At 38.8% G+C, this 19205-nt stretch overlaps 2 protein-coding genes across 3 annotated transcripts in view; one reads left to right on the top strand and one right to left on the bottom strand.

Moving 5' to 3' along the window:
• The window catches only part of slc4a10b (solute carrier family 4 member 10b), a 33790-nt gene extending 19134 nt beyond the window's left edge, over positions 1–14656 (top strand). For both annotated transcript variants that reach the window (XM_085250183.1, XM_085250184.1), the window contains 18 exons: positions 1275–1432; positions 1536–1623; positions 2167–2313; positions 3192–3295; positions 3839–4013; positions 4170–4303; positions 4484–4729; positions 4863–4968; positions 5310–5471; positions 5765–5878; positions 7275–7436; positions 7545–7796; positions 8005–8073; positions 8913–9086; positions 9707–9826; positions 9928–9995; positions 10085–10185; positions 13929–14656. In XM_085250183.1, coding sequence (XP_085106309.1) covers positions 1275–1432; positions 1536–1623; positions 2167–2313; positions 3192–3295; positions 3839–4013; positions 4170–4303; positions 4484–4729; positions 4863–4968; positions 5310–5471; positions 5765–5878; positions 7275–7436; positions 7545–7796; positions 8005–8073; positions 8913–9086; positions 9707–9826; positions 9928–9995; positions 10085–10160 — 2355 coding nt within the window. In that variant the 3' untranslated portion in view covers positions 10161–10185; positions 13929–14656. The remainder of the gene's footprint in view (positions 1–1274; positions 1433–1535; positions 1624–2166; positions 2314–3191; positions 3296–3838; positions 4014–4169; positions 4304–4483; positions 4730–4862; positions 4969–5309; positions 5472–5764; positions 5879–7274; positions 7437–7544; positions 7797–8004; positions 8074–8912; positions 9087–9706; positions 9827–9927; positions 9996–10084; positions 10186–13928) is intronic.
• A 2544-nt stretch (positions 14657–17200) lies between these two features.
• On the bottom strand, positions 17201–19014 carry gcgb (glucagon b). Its single transcript, XM_085249032.1, has 4 exons — positions 18936–19014; positions 18725–18830; positions 18016–18171; positions 17201–17754 (listed from the first exon to the last, which is right to left on the bottom strand). The coding sequence occupies exons 1-4, from the start codon at positions 19012–19014 to the stop codon at positions 17643–17645; spliced, it is 453 nt and encodes a 150-aa protein (XP_085105158.1). The 3' UTR covers positions 17201–17642.
• Positions 19015–19205: the final 191 nt, after the last annotated feature.

Here is a 19205-nt window from a genome sequence, read left to right as displayed (position 1 = left end):
ATACATTTATATAAAAAAAATGCCAATTCTTCAAAATATTATACATTTTCATATGTAGACTACTCAACATATAAAGAATAAAAACACGCATTAGTGTGCCAGTAAAATGTTTGCATCATAAATGTATTTAATGCTTGAAATAGTAATTGCAAATAACAATGACAATAAAAATAACAATAAAAAGATACTTCTTGGAAATCCAGTGTGAATATAAGCATATACATAACACTATCAGATATGAGAAAAAGAGTGTGTCATACCAGACTCTGAGCAGACTATTACTTTATTGTGTGTCATTGTTGGCATTTTAATGGAAAGGTCATCTAGTAAGGGATTAGGATTATAACCCTGTTAAGTATATAAAAAAAGACTGTCACCACAGATAATAACCACAACCACACACACCAATGATCGAAATAAAATCCTCACTGAAACCATTTGCATAATGTTTATGAGTTTAGCCTGTTGTCTAGGTCAGAGAATTAACTGCTTCATGTGCTTTGCCAGGAACACTGGGACAGTTATAAAATGCACTGTGCTTTTATAATGGTTGAGATAAACAAACAAAAATCATTCACAGTAGAATTTTTCTTATAAAATAATACACATATGTTTTCCAACTGCAGGTTATAATTTACTTTAAATACAAAGAATAATTATTTCTCTAGTATAAAACTTCTAAAAATTCTCAATATTGCACTATTTTTGAAAGTCAACACATATAGAAATAGGAATTTGTTTGGTATCTGAATGGTTGCAGCACATGCATTACTGTGTATGTTGTGAATATTATTTGTGTTGGCACTAGCAACTGCCCAGTAATACAGAAAAACTAAAAAAAACGAACTAACTAAAAATACAAACTACCAACAACAAAGGATAAAGTGACTGAAAGAGGATTATTTTTATCATCAGGAGCAGGTTTTATATGCTATTAGGCATCTTATTTGCTTGGAAATGAAAAATAACCTAGCCTTATGAGTTATTATGCAACAAATCAAAGTAATATTTGTTTTTTTAACACTGTTTTGTTATATTTCATTCACTCACCTGCAACTAATTTGACTGTTATGTCCTCTGACACATAAATCCTGGGCAATTTCAATGCATTTAGTCTGAATGTCATTTAATATCTTACATTTGGGGCTTATTGTGAAGGTACGGTGTAAAATGTGGTGCCACTATTTTAAACCATTCTTATTGTGAGACCTGTTTGGATGTTATGCTAACCATGAAGGATATTATTAAGCACTGTTCTTTGTGGCCTTTTTCAGATAGACATTCATTTCATGAAGAAGATCCCACCGGGAGCGGAGGCCTGCAATGTGTTAGTTGGCGAGCTGGAATTCCTGAACAAGCCAGTGGTGGCGTTTGTCCGCCTTTCACCGGCGGTTCTGCTCAACGGACTGGCTGAAGTCCCGATTGCCACAAGGTCACTACAGTATGATGTGCCTAAACTAGGTCAAGATCACAGAAAGAAGTCAGCCACATTTGATTTGACAAATCAAATTAAAATGATGTGATTTTGCCTCTAGGTTTCTATTCATTCTCCTGGGTCCCTTGGGTAGAGGGCCCCAGTATCATGAGATTGGGAGATCTATTGCAACACTGATGACAGATGAGGTAAGAATTCACTAAGGGAGAAATATTACCAAGTTGTCATTCTGAAGGGAGTATTTATTCATTACTGTTTTGAAGAAGTGGGTAGATTGGTGTAAATGTCAGTCAGATGTCATACTCAGACTTTCTGCAGGCACTTTGCATAAATTCACAGCCCAGCAGAACTCACCAAATTTCAAAAGTGATGGAACATTTCTCAGCGTGAAGTACAGCTCAGAGCTTTAATGACATGCTCTTGGTGATTACTCAGCCCCTGTGCTCTCCTTTTCTGTCTGGATCTTATGCTGTCATCCACCATAACTGTGGAAAAGAGAAAGTCTGAACTTAATTACAAACACACTGTTTGGAATAAGCGTAAATGAGTCAGTTAAATTTAGTTTGTGCAGCACCTGTCAGGTAATCCAAAGGTGAAGCTGCTGTAAACCGTCCCTAAGTGTAAATCCTCTTTTAACAGATATAAAAAGTGATGGCTGTTGTTCAGAGAGTGTTGCATATACACTGCACCACACTGATATAGTGCATATAAACATATGTCTCTGCTTGCAGGTTTTCCATGATGTTGCCTATAAAGCTAAAGATCGAAATGATATAATTGCTGGTATCGATGAATTCCTTGATCAAGTGACAGTCCTGCCTCCTGGGGAATGGGACCCGTCTATACGGATAGAGCCACCAAAAAATGTACCTTCTCAGGTCAGTAGGAATTTTATTAATCAGTTGCTGATTTTTTAAATTCAGTCAAATTCAGGAACTCTTTAATATTTGATAAAACTGCGCCTCTGTAGTGAGAACAAGATTATTATTTCCACTGACAATACTTTCTATGCAGATCATTCCAAGAATCCATGCAAAACTGAGCCTTCATTCAATAATTGTTTTATAAGTTACAGGCTCTCGAATTATACAGACTGGATCAAAAAATTTGCCTATATTTTCTATCCTAAGTTCTTAATTACAGGAGAAATTCACATAGAAATTCCAGGGCTGGAAAACATATTCAAGCTCTGTTAAAAACTCCAAGAAAACCAATTTTACACTTGCTTAGAGTTTCTAAATATAAAGACAATATTGTTGTTTTTTCATAGTTGCTTATAGTTTTTAGATTTTCTGAAACAGTCACCATGTGATGGGTCTCTTTTTTAGTCTAAAATTTGACACCAGGCCTATCCTAGTGCCATTAGAAAACTATGGGATTTTAGGTTGGAGAAACTGAAGTCAAATTATTTTTGACTGAATGATCCATTTGGCATTATGGCTCTGTGCTGGGACATCCCCATCCATCCAGGAAGAACAGCTGCAAGATGCCAGCACAGATAGAGAGCAAGCATCAGTGATGACAGATATGACATTGATTAAGCCAGACAGAACAAGAAGGGTTTGCAGATGCACAGCCACTGTGAGCAGGTTAAAGCAGCTTAGATAGTGCGCCATACATGAGATTTATCATTTGAATGTATAGAAGAGTATCACGTAAGGCATGAGCTGATTGTGTGCTGGGATTGCGGCTGAGCTTGACTTTTGACCTGCTTAAACTAATGCTATGCATCATTTGTGCCTTGTTTGTTAAACAGGAGAAAAGAAAGAAAAGTAACATTTTACCAAATGGATTAGTTGAGGGGGAAGAAGAAGAAGAGCACGATGCTCATGGCAGCCCAGAACTGCAGCGTACTGGGAAGTGAGTCACTTTGTGCTGAACATTGGGGGGGTCAAGATCTCTGTCTAAATAAATAAATAGATATGGATAAATTTCCAGATGATTAAACATGCAACCATTTTGCTGGTAATACCTGAAATGAGTAAAGAAAATCAACAGCCTATTTATGCAAGATTATTCATAATTTTATTGGGGGGGTTATATTGGTTGGGTCTGATTATTTCATGTGTTGTACACATAAAAGGAGTTTGAGGTTGAATCAGCTGTGCTTCTACAAAATGTAGACTGTGATGCTAATCGGCTATTCCTGGGGAAACTTGGTCTGCAGTTGCAGTGATAAAGTGGTTTCCATAGAAACATTCTATCTCCAGATCTCAGTTTTTGCAGAGAGACTATATCCGTCACGGGGAACTATTACACTAAGCCAATAGCTGAGTACTCGGAAGGCAGTGAAAGGAAAACAAGTTAGGGGAAAAAAACTAGCTCATTTAAATTAATAAAACTGTCAAAATGAAAAGCTCAGAATGCTGACGCTAATATTTATTCATTTATTTATCTTCCCAGGTGGTTTGGCGGTCTCATTTTAGACATCAAACGCAAGGCCCCTCACTACCTGTCTGACTACACTGATGCTTGTAGCTTACAGTGTGTCGCCTCTTTCTTATTCCTCTACTGTGCCTGCATGTCCCCTGTCATCACCTTTGGAGGACTTCTGGGCGAGGCAACAGAAGGACGCATAGTAAATCACCTTCCTATAAATGTTCACGCTGTTCTGTAAAGACTAGCTTCACACTGTAGTAGAGTTTCACTAGACAATACTTGTAGTTCAACATCATGAATCCCTTTTCAGCATATATATCCATTAGTAATTTCTTTGTCCTTTCCCATCCCCCAGAGTGCAATTGAGTCACTGTTTGGAGCCTCACTGACTGGAATTGCCTATTCCCTGTTTGCCGGGCAGCCCCTTACCATTCTGGGGAGCACGGGGCCTGTGCTTGTTTTTGAAAAGATATTGTTCAAATTCTGCAAGTATGTTTTTTTTCCTTGACAAATGTCGAATTTTGTTTTGTTACATTGTCTGACTTGAAAATGAATGTATTGGCCATGAATTGATCTCATGGACAAAAAGCATGCAGTTTTATTTTAATATTGATTTTCCTCTAATTCGCAATATTTCAAAGACAACTGTTCTTGTTAATCTCAACATAGGGAGTATGGCTTGTCCTATCTGTCACTGAGGACCTGTATCGGCCTGTGGACAGCTTTCCTCTGTATTCTGCTGGTGGCCACAGATGCCAGTTCCCTCGTTTGCTACATCACACGTTTTACAGAGGAAGCCTTTGCCTCACTCATCTGCATCATTTTCATCTACGAGGCCTTGGAGAAACTCATCCACCTGGGGAAACACTATCCCTTTAATAAGAACAACAACCTGGACAAACTCACCTTGTACTCGTACGTGGACATTAATTCTCATAGCATGGGCTGTTTAGAGTAATGCAGGAATAATTTTGACCATTTCTTAGCCATACAGTAAATCCATGATGACGGATTATTAACTTACCCAGATGCTCATGTGCTACCACAGATGTTCATGCGTTGAGCCTTCTGACCCCACCAATGGCACCCTGAAGTACTGGGAGATGAACAACATCACTGCTACAGAAATCTATTGGGAAGCACTGGAGGTCAAGGTATTACTGAACCACTAAAAAGTATTAAAAAACAAAACAAAACCAAAAAGCAAAGCATGAACAAATCTGTTAGTTATGGTAGTTTTATATGCATATAAGACATATTTAAATACTGATTTACATGGGGACAAGTTTGAAAAGCATTTATTTAGTTTTTCCACCTTAAAGTGACATCCTTTTCCAGATGGGAGAGATAGAGCAGATTAAGGGCATGTGTGTTGGATTATATTGGATTACTCAAACTGCACTGCAAATCACTGTAAAAGCACATTTTGAAAGTTTTTTGTAGACATGGGAGTTCATAAACCCTGTAACGAATAGTTGTGCCTTGTTCTCTGCAGGGCTGTATTGAAAATCGTGGGGAGTTTGTGGGCAGTGCCTGTGGACCTCAAGGACCCTACGTTCCTGACGTTCTCTTCTGGTGTGTCATTCTCTTCTTTTCCACGGTCTTCATGTCAGCTTTCCTCAAGGAGTTCAAGTTCAGCAACTACTTTCCCACCAAGGTACTGTCCACAGTCTGTTATCAATTGTGATAGTGTGTCAAGATTATGACTGAATCATCAAGAGAAAGGTACTAGTTGTCACTAACTTAGCATGTCTTTACTTTTGTTGCACAATGCAGTGGCACACTCTAGTGGTCATACTTAAGTATAGCATGATTAAAAGGCAGTAGTGACTCAATTGATTGGTTTCTATTAATTAGTATTAATGAAACCCATACATTTATGGATTGTTTTAAGTTTTTTTTTTTTTTTTTAACAAACACCCCTCTATTTTTTTGGTTTGTTTTATTTAGGTCAGGTCCGTTATCAGTGACTTTGCTGTTTTCATCACTATCCTAACCATGGTCTTGGTTGACTATGCCTTAGGGGTCCCATCTCCAAAACTGAAAGTTCCCAGTGTGTTTAAGGTGAGCCAGAGCATACAATAAATTGTTCAGTTCAACCTTCAAAATGAAAGATTAAATATACACAAGTCTATCTCAAAACAGCACACACATACCCACACACACAACCCCTGTTCTGAAAACGTTTGGACACAGAATAAAACTATTTGCAAATCTCGTAAGCCCCTTATTTAATTAAAAATAGAGAAAAGAAACACATCGATGTGTAAAGTAGGAAGCACATCTCAAAAAAAGTTGCAGCGGGGGTGACAAAAGGGTTCAAGCGGTACTAAAGCAAAACGACTTGAAAAACAAAGAAAAAAAAAAGCAATGTAGTCAGGCAGAGTTCATCATTCTCCAACATGTTTCCCAACTTAAAATGTCAACATCTACAGTATAACACCATGAAAAGACTCCAGGAATCTTGAAAAATCATGTCAAGGCTGAAAATCATTATTGTCTTAGGAAAACATGGACCTTGCATCCTGCAGACTAAAGAGGAGAGGGACCATCCAGCTTATTATCAGTGCTCATTTCCAAAAGCCTGCATTTCTGATACTGGTACAGGGGAGCATTGGCACCTATGGAACTGGCAGCTTCCACCTGTGGAAAAGCACCATCAGTGGTGAAAAGTGTATACAGGTTTTGTAGCAACATATGTTCCTATCTAGAGGACATCTTTTTCAGGGAGGACATATCTCAGCAAAACAGTGCTAAAGTGCATACTGCGGGTATTACAACAGCATTGCTTCACAGTAGATGAGTCTGGGTGCTGAACTGGCCTGTTTGCAATCCAGACCCTTCACCATATGAAAACATTCGGAGCATGTAAACAAATGAAACAAACAAATAATGAAGCAAAAACATGACAAAGAAGACCCAGGACTGATCTAGTCTGACCTAGCTCTACATCAGACTAGAATGGGGGAACAGTCATTTACCATAAAGTTCAGCAGCTGGTCTCCTCAGTTCCCAGATGTTTACTGATGTTAAAAGAAGAGGGGATCCTACACACTGATAAACATGGTCATGTCTCAAGTTCAGAATGACCTAATATTTGCTTAGTTTAAACACTAGATATGTTTTTAATCTTCTATTGTGAATGAAATGTGGGTTTATGAGATTTGAAAATTATTCTGTTCTCTTTTTATTTACATTTTACACTACATCCCAACTTTTTCAGAACTGGGTTTGCATATGTTGCTGCCCTTACTGGCCAGAAGAAGATACCCATCTATGGTGACTTTAAGGGATGGGGGAATGCACATCCCAATACACAGTGAATACACAATTTAAATACACGAGGACAGAGAATGGAGATTATGACTCCCCATCACTTGCTATGAGAATTCCTTTAAAATTACTCTTGACATGCTATTTTAATGTAATCACCTAACCAAACGCAATATTTTCTCATTAGCCAACAAGAGATGATAGAGGTTGGTTCATCACCCCATTGGGGCCTAACCCCTGGTGGACAGCAGTCATAACGGTGGTGCCAGCTATGCTTTGTACCATCCTTATCTTCATGGACCAGCAGATCACGGCTGTCATAATCAACAGAAAGGAACACAAACTCAAGGTACTTTCCTGCTTTCCTACAGACTGCAAATGAGTTGCATAATATCTTGCTGAACTGCATCAAAACAGCTCAACTTTAACTTTATTAACCGGTATCTCCCCTCTCTAGAAAGGCTGTGGATATCATCTAGATCTGTTCATGGTTGGGGTTATGCTAGGTGTTTGCTCTTTGATGGGGTTGCCATGGTTTGTAGCAGCCACCGTCCTCTCCATCACCCACGTCAACAGCCTGAAACTTGAATCCGAGTGCTCAGCTCCCGGGGAGCAGCCCAAGTTCCTTGGTATCAGAGAGCAGCGCTTTACCGGGCTCATGATCTTTGCTCTTATGGGGTGCTCGGTCTTCATGACATCAGTGCTCAAGGTGAGACGCTCGTTTGAACTCATTCTGCAGTTATGATCACAGTATTATTAAATGTGACTTGAGTTACAAAGATGCTTACTGTTTTATATCGCTATTTTCAACGCCTTAAAGCATTTGAAACATACACAGGTTTTTGTGTTTACACTTAATTTTTCCAAGTATCCCTCAGGAACTGTATGAAATATATTTCTCTATTGTTGATTTTCAGTTCATACCCATGCCTGTGTTGTATGGAGTATTCCTGTATATGGGAGCATCTTCTCTCAGAGGCATTCAGGTAAAAGTTGTTGGAATTTCACAGTAATATGTAATTTATTTGCTGAAATTATGCATGTGAGAAAATAACATGTGTTATTTTTCCTATAGGATAATCTGTGTAGGCTTTACATTCTTGCTTAGCCATCATAGGGGATCGCCTCCATATTGTCTGGCTGCCCAGATAAGAAGAGCTAATTGGTCTCTAGCGTGTTCCCATCTTAAAATGATGGGAGCTCACTAAAATAGTGCTTATTTTCACTATTTTTAACAGTTGCCTTTTTAAACTTCTTTTCAGTGGTCTGACTTATTGTTGCTACACATTCACAGAGAAACTTTTCACTTGCCTTAGTGTTAGACTTTCTGCACAAGCTTGTCAGGAGTCTAGTCTGCTTGGCTTTTGACGCTTAAAAGGCAATTTATTTTTGGTTTATAAAAGCTTAGCTGTTTGACCTAAAAAAAAATAAAGCAGTGTTATATCTATAGGTTGTTCATTATAAACTTATACTGCACATCTAAACCTTACTCTGATTTTCTAAGTATAGGCTTTATAAACAGCTGATGCTCTCAGAAGCTCTCAAGAAGATTTATATAACCTTAAAGCTCCTTTGTGGGAAAGGGGGAAATTGTATGTTTAATCAGGATTAAAACAGCTGTCTATGGCCTCTGGGGTGAGACTCAATCATACCTAAAATGTCTAACTTTAAAACCGAAATCATGAGATTGCATTGTAGACAGAGAGTGATTAATCTTAACCTTCCATGTGTTGTGATTTTATAGTAATAATGCTCACATTTGGACTATTTTTAATCAAGAAGTAAATAAGTATAGTAAATAAGAATAATTACCTTTCCTTTGCAGTTTTATGACCGTCTCAGATTGTTCGGTATGCCAGCCAAGCACCAGCCCGATTTCATCTACCTACGACATGTACCCCTGAGGAAGGTGCACCTCTTCACCATCATCCAGCTCAGCTGTTTGGTTCTTCTGTGGACCATTAAGACATCCAGGGCTGCTATTGTGTTTCCTATGATGGTCAGTAAACAGCGCATTTTCCTCACACTCAAATATATTGGTTGGGGCTACAACCTTTAGGAAAACCAGAAGGGAAAAAGAGCGTGTGAAAGCATTGATGCACATGGTCGAAAATGATCTGTGATGATGTATCTGATATCCCTGTGTTGGTGTTGTTCCTGCACCATCATCATGAAACTGGTTTTCAGTTACAGTGTTGAAAAATTGAGGAAGAAAAAAATGCATTTGTTTATATAAACCTCTCTCCTGGAACAAGTGTTCCAAGTGTTTTCTTTATTAATTTATCCAATATGACAAATATACAGCAAATTTAAGTCACTCATGTCGGTTTGCTTGTAATAGCTTTCAATAGCATTGGCTAACCTCTTGGCTAATGCTATTAAAAGCCCAGACAGGGACTGGTCAGTTTCATTGTTGATTCTGGACCAACACTGTTATGATGACGTAGGAACACCAATACAAGGATATCAGATCATACATAAAAAATGCTGTATATGTTAAGTTTCTTACATACTTTGCTTCATATTAAAATAAATAGATCTAGCTCCTCAGCACAGTGTCCTTCGTTATTAAAATGGTTCCTTGAGTCATCTGTTTGTTCTTCTGTGGCACTTCTGTAGGTGTTGGCTTTGGTGTTTATCAGGAAACTGATGGACTGTATCTTCACCAAGAGAGAGCTAAGCTGGTTGGATGACCTCATGCCAGAAAGCAAGAAGAAGAAACTAGAGGATGCTGAAGAGGTGTTTTTTCCCTTCCTTCCTAAACAAATGGCAATGTACTAATATTTTGTTACTATTTACATGGCTTTACAATGAGTTGCTTTCATTTATTAAACCTTCAGGAGGACGAGGAGCAGAGTATATTGGCAGAAGATGACGGAGTAGAGCAAGTGCCATTAGAAGGGTATAAGTAAGTTTTCGGGGCAGCATTTAAATGCTTTTGTAAATGTTGATATTCATATGGACTATATAAGTCAATTTGTGTGTTGTATTTTTTAGAGGAATACCCATCATCAACATCACAGATGAAATGTCCAAAGGTTCTTTTGGAAATACTTGGAATGCCAGTGGTTGAGATACTTCAAAAAGAAAACAATATGGTAAGAATATTTGCATTGCATATTTGCAACATTTTCATACTTGTAAATCCAGTGCAGGAACTAGTTATATATACATGAGCGGGACACAGAAAGGAATTGGCAAGAATACCAGAGGCGCAAAACACCAGCTACTGGTAGACAGAACAATCAGCCGAGACTGCAAGACCAGACTGACCAACCTGTGCACTGCCTGGATTGATTACAAGAAGGCCTATGACTCAATGCCCCACAGCTGGATACTGGAATGCCTAGAATTGTACAAGATCAATGGGACCCTAAGAGCCTTCATCAGGAACTCAATGGGGATGTGGCGTACAACACTAGAGGCCAACTCCAAGCCCATAGCACAAGTCACCATCAAGTGCGGGATCTACCAAGGAGATGCTCTGTCCCCACTGCTGTTCTGCATAGGCCTGAACCCCCTCAGTGAGATCATTAACAAGACTGGCTACGGATACCGACTACAGAACGGAGCAGTTGTCAGCCACCTCCTGTACATGGATGACATCAAGCTGTATGCCAAGAGTGAACGAGACATCGATTCACTGATCCACACTACCAGGCTATACAGCAATGACATTGGAATGTCGTTCGGACTGGAGAAGTGTAGTCGGATGGTAACAAAGAGAGGGAAGGTAGTCAGAACTGAGGGGATTGAACTACCAGAAGGCAACATTGCAGACATAGAGGACAGTTACAAGTACTTGGGGATCCCACAGGCGAATGGGAACCATGAAGAGGCCGCTAGAAAAGCTGCAACCACCAAGTACCTGCAGAGGGTCAGGCAAGTCCTGAGGAGTCAGCTGAATGGTAAGAACAAGATCCGGGCCATCAACACATACGCCCTGCCCGTGATCAGGTACCCTGCTGGGGTAATAGGCTGGCCAAAGGAGGAGATAGAAGCCACTGACATAAAGACAAGAAAGCTCCTTACCATGCATGGAGGGTTTCACCCCAAATCCAGCACCCTGAGGCTGTACGCTAAGCGGAAGGAAGGGGGCCGGGGACTGGTGAGTGTCAGCACCACAGTCCAGGATGAGACAACGAACATCCAAGAATACATTAGGAAGATGGCCCCAACTGACCGAGTGCTCAGTGAATACCTCAGGCAGCAGAAACCCAAGAAAGAGGAGGGAGACGAGGAACCATCATGGAAGGACAGGCCCCTGCACGGTATGTACCACCGGCAGATAGAGGAGGTGGCTGATATCCAGAAATCCTACCAGTGGCTGGACAAAGCTGGACTGAAAGACAGCACAGAGGCACTAATCATGGCAGCACAAGAACAAGCTCTGAGTACAAGATCCATAGAGGCTGGGGTCTATCACACCAGGCAAGACCCCAGGTGCAGGCTGTGTAAAGATGCCCCAGAGACAATCCAGCACATAACAGCAGGGTGCAAGATGCTAGCAGGCAAGGCATACATGCAACGCCATAACCAAGTGGCCGGCATAGTGTACAGGAACATCTGTGCCGAGTATAACCTGGAAGTCCCGAGGTCAAAATGGGAGATGCCCCCAAGGGTGGTGGAGAATGACCGAGCTAAGATCCTGTGGGACTTCCAGATACAGACGGACAAAATGGTGGTGGCTAACCAACCGGACATAGTGGTGGTAGACAAACAGAAGAAGATGGCCGTAGTGATCGATGTAGCGGTTCCGAATGACAGCAATATCAGGAAGAAGGAACACGAGAAGCTGGAGAAATACCAAGGGCTCAGAGAAGAGCTCGAGAGGATGTGGAGGGTGAAGGTAACGGTGGTCCCCGTGGTAATCGGAGCACTAGGTGCGGTGACTCCCAAGCTAGGCGAGTGGCTCCAGCAGATCCCGGGAATAACATCGGAGATCTCTGTCCAGAAGAGCGCAGTCCTGGGAACAGCTAAGATACTGCGCAGGACCCTCAAGCTCCCAGGCCTCTGGTAGAGGACCCGAGCTTGAAGGATAAACCGCCCGCAGGGGCGTGCTGGGTGTTTTATATATATATATATATATATATATATATATATATATATATATATATATATATATATATATATATATATATATATATATTTGTGTATGTGTGTGGATGCACACACATATATATATATATATATATATATATGCTACAATTATTATTTTAGCATGATGCCATGATACGTTACATTGTATATGCCACATAGATGTTGGCACTCACGACAGTTTTCATGCAATTACACGTAGAAGAATATTTCTATACATGGCACAGTTTAGATGCTCAAAAGGAACAGGATGAAGTTTAGACTTAATGCTATGATCCCACCCACCCTTTATAGTGACAGTGATGGCAATACTTTTTATTGCGAATTTTTATTCCAAATTCAAAAATAGAATAATGTATGTTTCAGGATTTTAAGATTTAATACAGTAATTTTGCAAAATATGTTCTCAGGCTTAAAAAAATCTAACAAAAAAAAATTCTCACTCTAATATTTTATTGGACTGCCTTTCACTCTGGCATTGTTTCGATAAGCTCATGCAATTTTACAACATTTATTTCTGTCCAGAGTTGCATTAATTTCTCGCCAAGATCTCATATTGATGATGGAAGTCAGACCGCTGCGTAAAGTCTCCTCTGGCAAATCCCAAATGATTCTCAATGGTGTTAAGGTCTGGACTCTGTGGTGGCCGGTCCATGTGTGAAAATGATGTCTTAAGCTCCCTGAAACACCCTTTCACTCTGGTTGATGAATCCTGGCAGTGTCATCTTAGAATATGCCCAGATAATTAGCTGACCTCACCTAGACCAGATCATAACAATGACCCACAGGCTTTTGTCGTGTACACTAGGCATGATGGGTGCATCACTTTATCCATCTCTCTTTTTACCACATGGCCTTTTTTCATCACTTTTTTATTTCATTCTAGCAAATTGAAGCATTTCTGATGAAGTTTCATGTTAAGTGTTTTTCTTAAGGGTAAATGGGCTGGCTCTTAAATAACATTTGTCTACTCTAATTGAGCACTCTTAGTGCTTTTTATTGCAAGCCTCATTCACCCAATCACACACACATTTATTCTCACACACAGCCAAACTGATGAATGGATTAGGGACAACTCAGGTTTTAGTAACTCTTCCATGCAGACTGGAGGATCCAGGGATCTCACCATGAACCTCTGATTAAAAGTCGGCCCACTCCACGTCCTGAGCCATAAATACCTCTAAGAGCTAAATAGCCACAATCCTTTGAAGTTCCTTTACTTTGCATACTTGTATTTTTCATTAATTTTGTCCAAGGTTAACACAATATCATGGCCTGTTGTGGATGATAGAGGGCGCCAGATGTTGTGAATGACAGCTGATTATTTTGTGACAGAAAAACAAACAAAAAAATGTATATGGATCTGGGGCACCTCGGGGCTTTTTTGCAAAAAGACCATCAAGTTAGAAATTTTTTGAGCCTTACATGATTGTAATATGAGCACACTGTGGGCAAAACTGTCATCGCCAAAGACAGCTGATGTTGGTTAGGTACAGTGTTTTTATTTATTTATTTTGTTCTTGTAGCTCCATGAGACTAGTACCTTTTATTTTATCATATTCAAAAGTCAGAAAGGAAATAGGTGAATGACATCACTAACATTCAGATGGATAAATAACACCATGAGTCAGAGAAAAGGAATATACAAAATCACTTTAGGTAAGCCGTCGATTTAAAGATGGTTATGTTTACATATTTACTACTTTTACACATTTTTATATCTTTTCTCTTTGGATTCTGATAGTTACACCGCTCTCAGCTTTTCTCCACAACTACAAATAAAAGCTGGAGAAGATGGAAGTCAGTGTGGACAGCATTACGAGTCTTTGTCATTGTTCCGTCTGTGTTTTCAAACAAATCTACATTGTGTGTTTCATATCATCAATCCTTCAAGTTTAGTTTTGCAGATCTCTGTAAGTAAAAAACTGCTTTATCTGATGTATCCCGGTTATTATGAACTAATAGAACCTGCTATCTAATTTTCTCTTGTTGTTAACATCTAACCCTATATACTGTTTGAATGTAAACCACAGAAGCATATATTTCTGCTGTTTTTGGAATGGGACCATTTTGAATTTTACGTAATGATTTTAATTTTGTGGAACCAAAAGCAATAGCTCTTTGTACCAAAATGGTAATAATTTGTATGAGAAAATATTTAGCTATATTTATATTGTCATTTATTTTATGGTATTTATTTTATATTTGTTTTGTGTTTGCTACAAAATACATGGTAGTCTAACAAAGACGTGTGTGTGTGTGTGCATATTGTTTTTATTGTAAATGTAAACTATACTCAAAGTATCCTGTGTTTAATGGTTGTATAAAGTTATGAATCATGAATTTTAAAGGCATCTAGCCATCTACTGTTGCATTTCAATGAAGAATTGAGGGTTACTCAATTTTTAAAATCAAATAATAGTTTTATGTATAACTTGTCAGTGTGCTACACTAAATAAATTTCTATAAGCATTCTTGTTTATCTTGTCAAAGTCAAACTTACGCTCAAATGAAAATTTTTAAGGAAGTCAACAATTCTGTTTCTCTGTTTATCATTTTTGATTTAGCAAAACTTGATGCACTAAACACTGAATAACTGCAAAAGCTTTGAGTGAATTTTAGAATTTGAAATTTTGAGAACATTCATAGCATTTTATAATAAGGTCGGTGACTAGAGTTTTCATTTTTCTAGATTTAAATAATTATTTAATTTAATTTTTGAATAAAATTTTATCTGTAATTAGAATGTAATTATATTTACCTACAACTATGGTAGATACACTAGAATTTAAATACCCTAGCAACCACAAATAAACCAGCAGTCTGAGATCCAACTGCTCTATTGGGGTGATTTAGTACCATGAGGTCTTTAAGATAAAATGGGACTTGATCATTAAAGACCTTGTATGTCATGATAAGGATTTTAAATTTAAATTTGATTCTGGATTTAACAATGAGCCAATCAAGAGAAGCCAATATGGAAAAAATATGCTCACTCTTTCTTCTAATCCCTGGAAGTCTTACATTGCATGTAGCTCATTTTGGCTGAACCTAGTCAGGCCTCATGAGCTAAGACTCAACCACAAGATGCTTGCTGAGCCTCTCCCCAATCTAGGTGAGGTAACTTGGTCTCTTGTTGACTTTTCCATAAAGGTTTTGTAAATTGCACCTAGTCTGGCTGTTCACCTAGGACCAACTTCCTTGGGAGATACCAGGGGCAAAGATGTCCCAGATTTATATATGCATGCATATAGTGGGTTGTACTTGTTGTATTTGTGGGCATATGCTAATATATTCTTGTGATGACTAATATTGTTATATATATCCTATATATCCTCCTGAGGACCAGTCTATTCATTTATGTCCTTTGTAATGGATTTATTTGGTCTGTGCCTTCTGACTTATTTGAGCTACCCTAGTAAGTCCTGATGTATTAAATACAGGGCATCCTGGGCGGCAGCACGGTGGCACGGTGGTTAGCACTGTTGCCGCACAGCAAGAAGGTCCTGAGTTCAATTCCACCATCAGGCCGGGGTCTTTCTGTGTGGACTTTGCATGTTCTCCCCGTGTTTGCGTGGGTTCTCTCCGGGTACTCCGGCTTCCTCCCACCGTCCAAAGACATGCAGCTTGTGGGGATAGGTTAATTGGATAATCCAAATTGCCACTAGGTGTGAATGTGCGAGTGAATGTGAGTGTGAATGGTTGTCTGTCCCTATGTGTTGGCCCTGCGACAGACTGGCGACCTGTCCAGGGTGTACCCTGCCTCTCGCCCTATGACAGCTGGGATAGGCTCCAGCGCCCCCCGCGACCCTGAAAAGGATAAGCGGAAGCGAATGGATGGGCATCCTGGGCTTTCCATTGATGTCTCATGTGTTTGGGTGGCCTTCTTCAGAGGAAGGAAATCACCAAAAAAGTTCAATGTCAAAACTCTTTTTCCTCGGTTATAGGATATAGTGTACTAATAAAGCATATTATTAACACGTGAGGCAATATTATGGAATAAAATAAAATGTCTGTTTACATACATATATAAAAATATAAACACATTTACACATATATTGATGTGTACTATACATGTATACAGGCACAAACATACTCGTATATCCATACATACACACACTCAAAACTTACATATATACTATATCTTGATTTAACAAGATGTCAGAGGAGCGATAGATAATATTAGTTTGCTGCACATAATGCTTTCATTTGAAATGCCATTGGCAATTTTACTTATATAACACATTTGATCATTAGTGTTAAACAATGCATTTTATTGTATGCTAACACAACGCTCTTAACAATGAGCTTTACATAGAGATAAAAACGTAAAAACCAGTGTAGGTTATCAAGGATAGGGCAGAGATATCCAGTGTCAGTGATGCTGAAAACATTTGCCCGTTTTTAACCTTGACAAATTTTGGCTCACAAGTAAACTTGAATGGGCTGAGGATTACTGTAATCAACAGATGGTTTGATGTGCTACAGATGACAGCTTAGAGAGGTGGCCTATCCCAAAGCGTGTCAAGCTGCTGGCTCATGCAAATTACTGTTTTGTCTCAGTGCCAGGAGGAACTCAAGAGTGTCGACCCAGTCATTTCTCCCAACGAGGTACTTATGTGATTGACATGATTTTCTTTCATTTAGCATAACCATCCTTGGTGTGCAGTCTGCGCATTGCTTGAAAATCCTCCTCCAGTGAACAGCTGACAGGTGACATATCATCATTTTACCTGGTAAAAAATACCACAGCTTATTTCTCCCTCTGGAGTAACGTGTTCATTGATTTTTCTTCTACCTCCATAAACACAAGGATTAAGGGAAGGTGACAGTGGTGCAAACAATCAAATCACATTTTTTTTAAGCCAGTGACTATATCACTGGACCAAAATGTTATGTCGTGCTTATATATGACTTATTCACTAGTCAGCGAATATTGATTCAAATGACCACACAACTTTTGTTCTGTTCTTGATGGCCAATAATGAGTGTATCTTTTGTCTAAAGCATGATATTTATATATTCTCTGACTTCTAGACCTCATGCTAAGACTTGTTAAACCACCTCATTGGATTCAAGTATTTAGAAAGGGAAGCCATGGATTGTACATATTTCTTTATTGAAAACTAAATGTATTTTTTTTCTGAATAATAAGAAAAAAGCATTAGACTATTGACAGATGTAATTAATAAACTTGAAGTTTAAACCAATAATGTGATTTTAAAAATGAAGGAAAAAAAACTGAATAAATCATGTCATGAACGCTTGATCAGACATCTGACACATATCTGACACATTTTAAAATTTCCTTTAGCAATTTAAGGCCAACCGGGCTTCTTGTGAGGGCATTTAATATCTTACCAAGAAAAAAGTCTAGTACAGACTGCAAAACATATAATGGCACAGAGTCAGTGAGAATAGTTGCATTAATTTGGGAAATGGCAAAAGCTGGATCTCTTCAATCTCTTCTCCCTCGGCCAGTCTTCAGCCAGGACACAAACTCCTTGGCTGCCTGGTCTTGCAGGTAGGAACTCACATCGCTGGTGTAAGTGCCGTCTGCATGGCGTCTCCTGTGTGAAGAAGTCACAATAGCTGCATATGTAACTGTGGTGCAACAGACCAAAAAAAACCAAATCCACATGGGTACATTGAACATGACTTGGAATCATTTTGATTTAGGTTAAAATCACAAACGGAAACAAGAGAAGCAATCAACAGAATGAATGCAGTTATATTTAGACTTTAGACTGTCTTTTACAAATTTAAAGGCACAAACTTACAAATTTGTGTCTTTAAAAAAACAAAAAACCCCAAAAAACTGTGACACTCACCCATTCCTCTTTGAGTTCTTCAGCCACTGGACAAAGTCTTGTGCTCTTCTTGTCTCCAGGTATTTGCTGTAGTCGTTGGAAAATGTTCCCTCTGAATGTCTCTTCATGTTTTGGATCTCAATGGGTTCGTTGAGGATGGAGTTTTCAGTCAATAGCCTAAAAAAGTGATGCATTATGAAAGTGAACAGAGCTAATGTACGCTCACCATTGCAATAGCCTGGAGTCCCCTGCTTCTTACAAGTTAACTCTTTATTCTTTATTCTGCATCATTCTTCTCATCTGTCCATGACTATTCATATATACTTCATACTTCTCAGAAATCTGGAGTTATATCAATCAATCAATCAATCAATCAATCAATCAATCAATCAATCAATCAATCAACCGATTGATAGAACGATAGATCAATAGATCGATAGATCAATAGATCAGTAGATATAGGTATATAATAACAATATAACATTGTTTAGCATTAAATTCAAGCAAAAAACATTAATTTATAATTATTTATTATTAATTAATAAGTGTGCTAATCAAATTTTGATTTAAATTACACTTTATAAATTACACGGGCTATCAACACTGTGGATCATTTTTTTCATTTTGCCAACAGCTGCTCCATTAATGCAGCACATGAGACTAATAGTAATACTACTACTACTACTACTAATGTCTGAGGCAGTGTAAAATGACTGAAAGTTGGTCTTACATAGAGTGTCGGTCTGTGTCCTGGTCAGGAACCTGCCAGCTGCTTTGAATGATGATGAAGAGCAGGAGTCCGGCTAAAGAATGAGCACTATTCATTGTTTGAGCCTCTGAAAAAATACAAAAAGAAATTTATGGAAAAAGTGACGTTAAAAATCCATTCAATAAAATTTAACAAGATATTCTACATTTAGATTGCTGCAAAAACATCTCACCTGTGGTTCTTTCTGCTGAGCGTTTGAGAGAGGGATGGCAGTTTTCTCTTCTTCTCTCTGGCTTCTTAAGCTGTTTCATGGTCCCCTCTTGATCTGCTCAGCGTTTATATAGGGGAGCTGAGGAGCACTCTCCCAGGTGACTTCACCGTCACAGAAACCTTAGCATATCACCTGTTACTTTCAATCCATTAGTCTGCTTCCGCCTTGTTCCCCTGAATATATTTGACTTTGGGTTTTTAAAAAATAACAGCTGGGTGGTGAAATCTGTTG

Source organism: Mchenga conophoros, linkage group LG16 (assembly GCF_057382185.1).
Source record: "Mchenga conophoros isolate Kocher_MC1m ecotype Shallow Benthic linkage group LG16, M_conophoros_male_GT1.1, whole genome shotgun sequence".
Classification (NCBI taxonomy): Eukaryota; Metazoa; Chordata; class Actinopteri; order Cichliformes; family Cichlidae; genus Mchenga; species Mchenga conophoros.
Note: the sequence above shows the minus strand (reverse complement) of the source record. Positions and strands in the feature narration are given on the sequence as shown.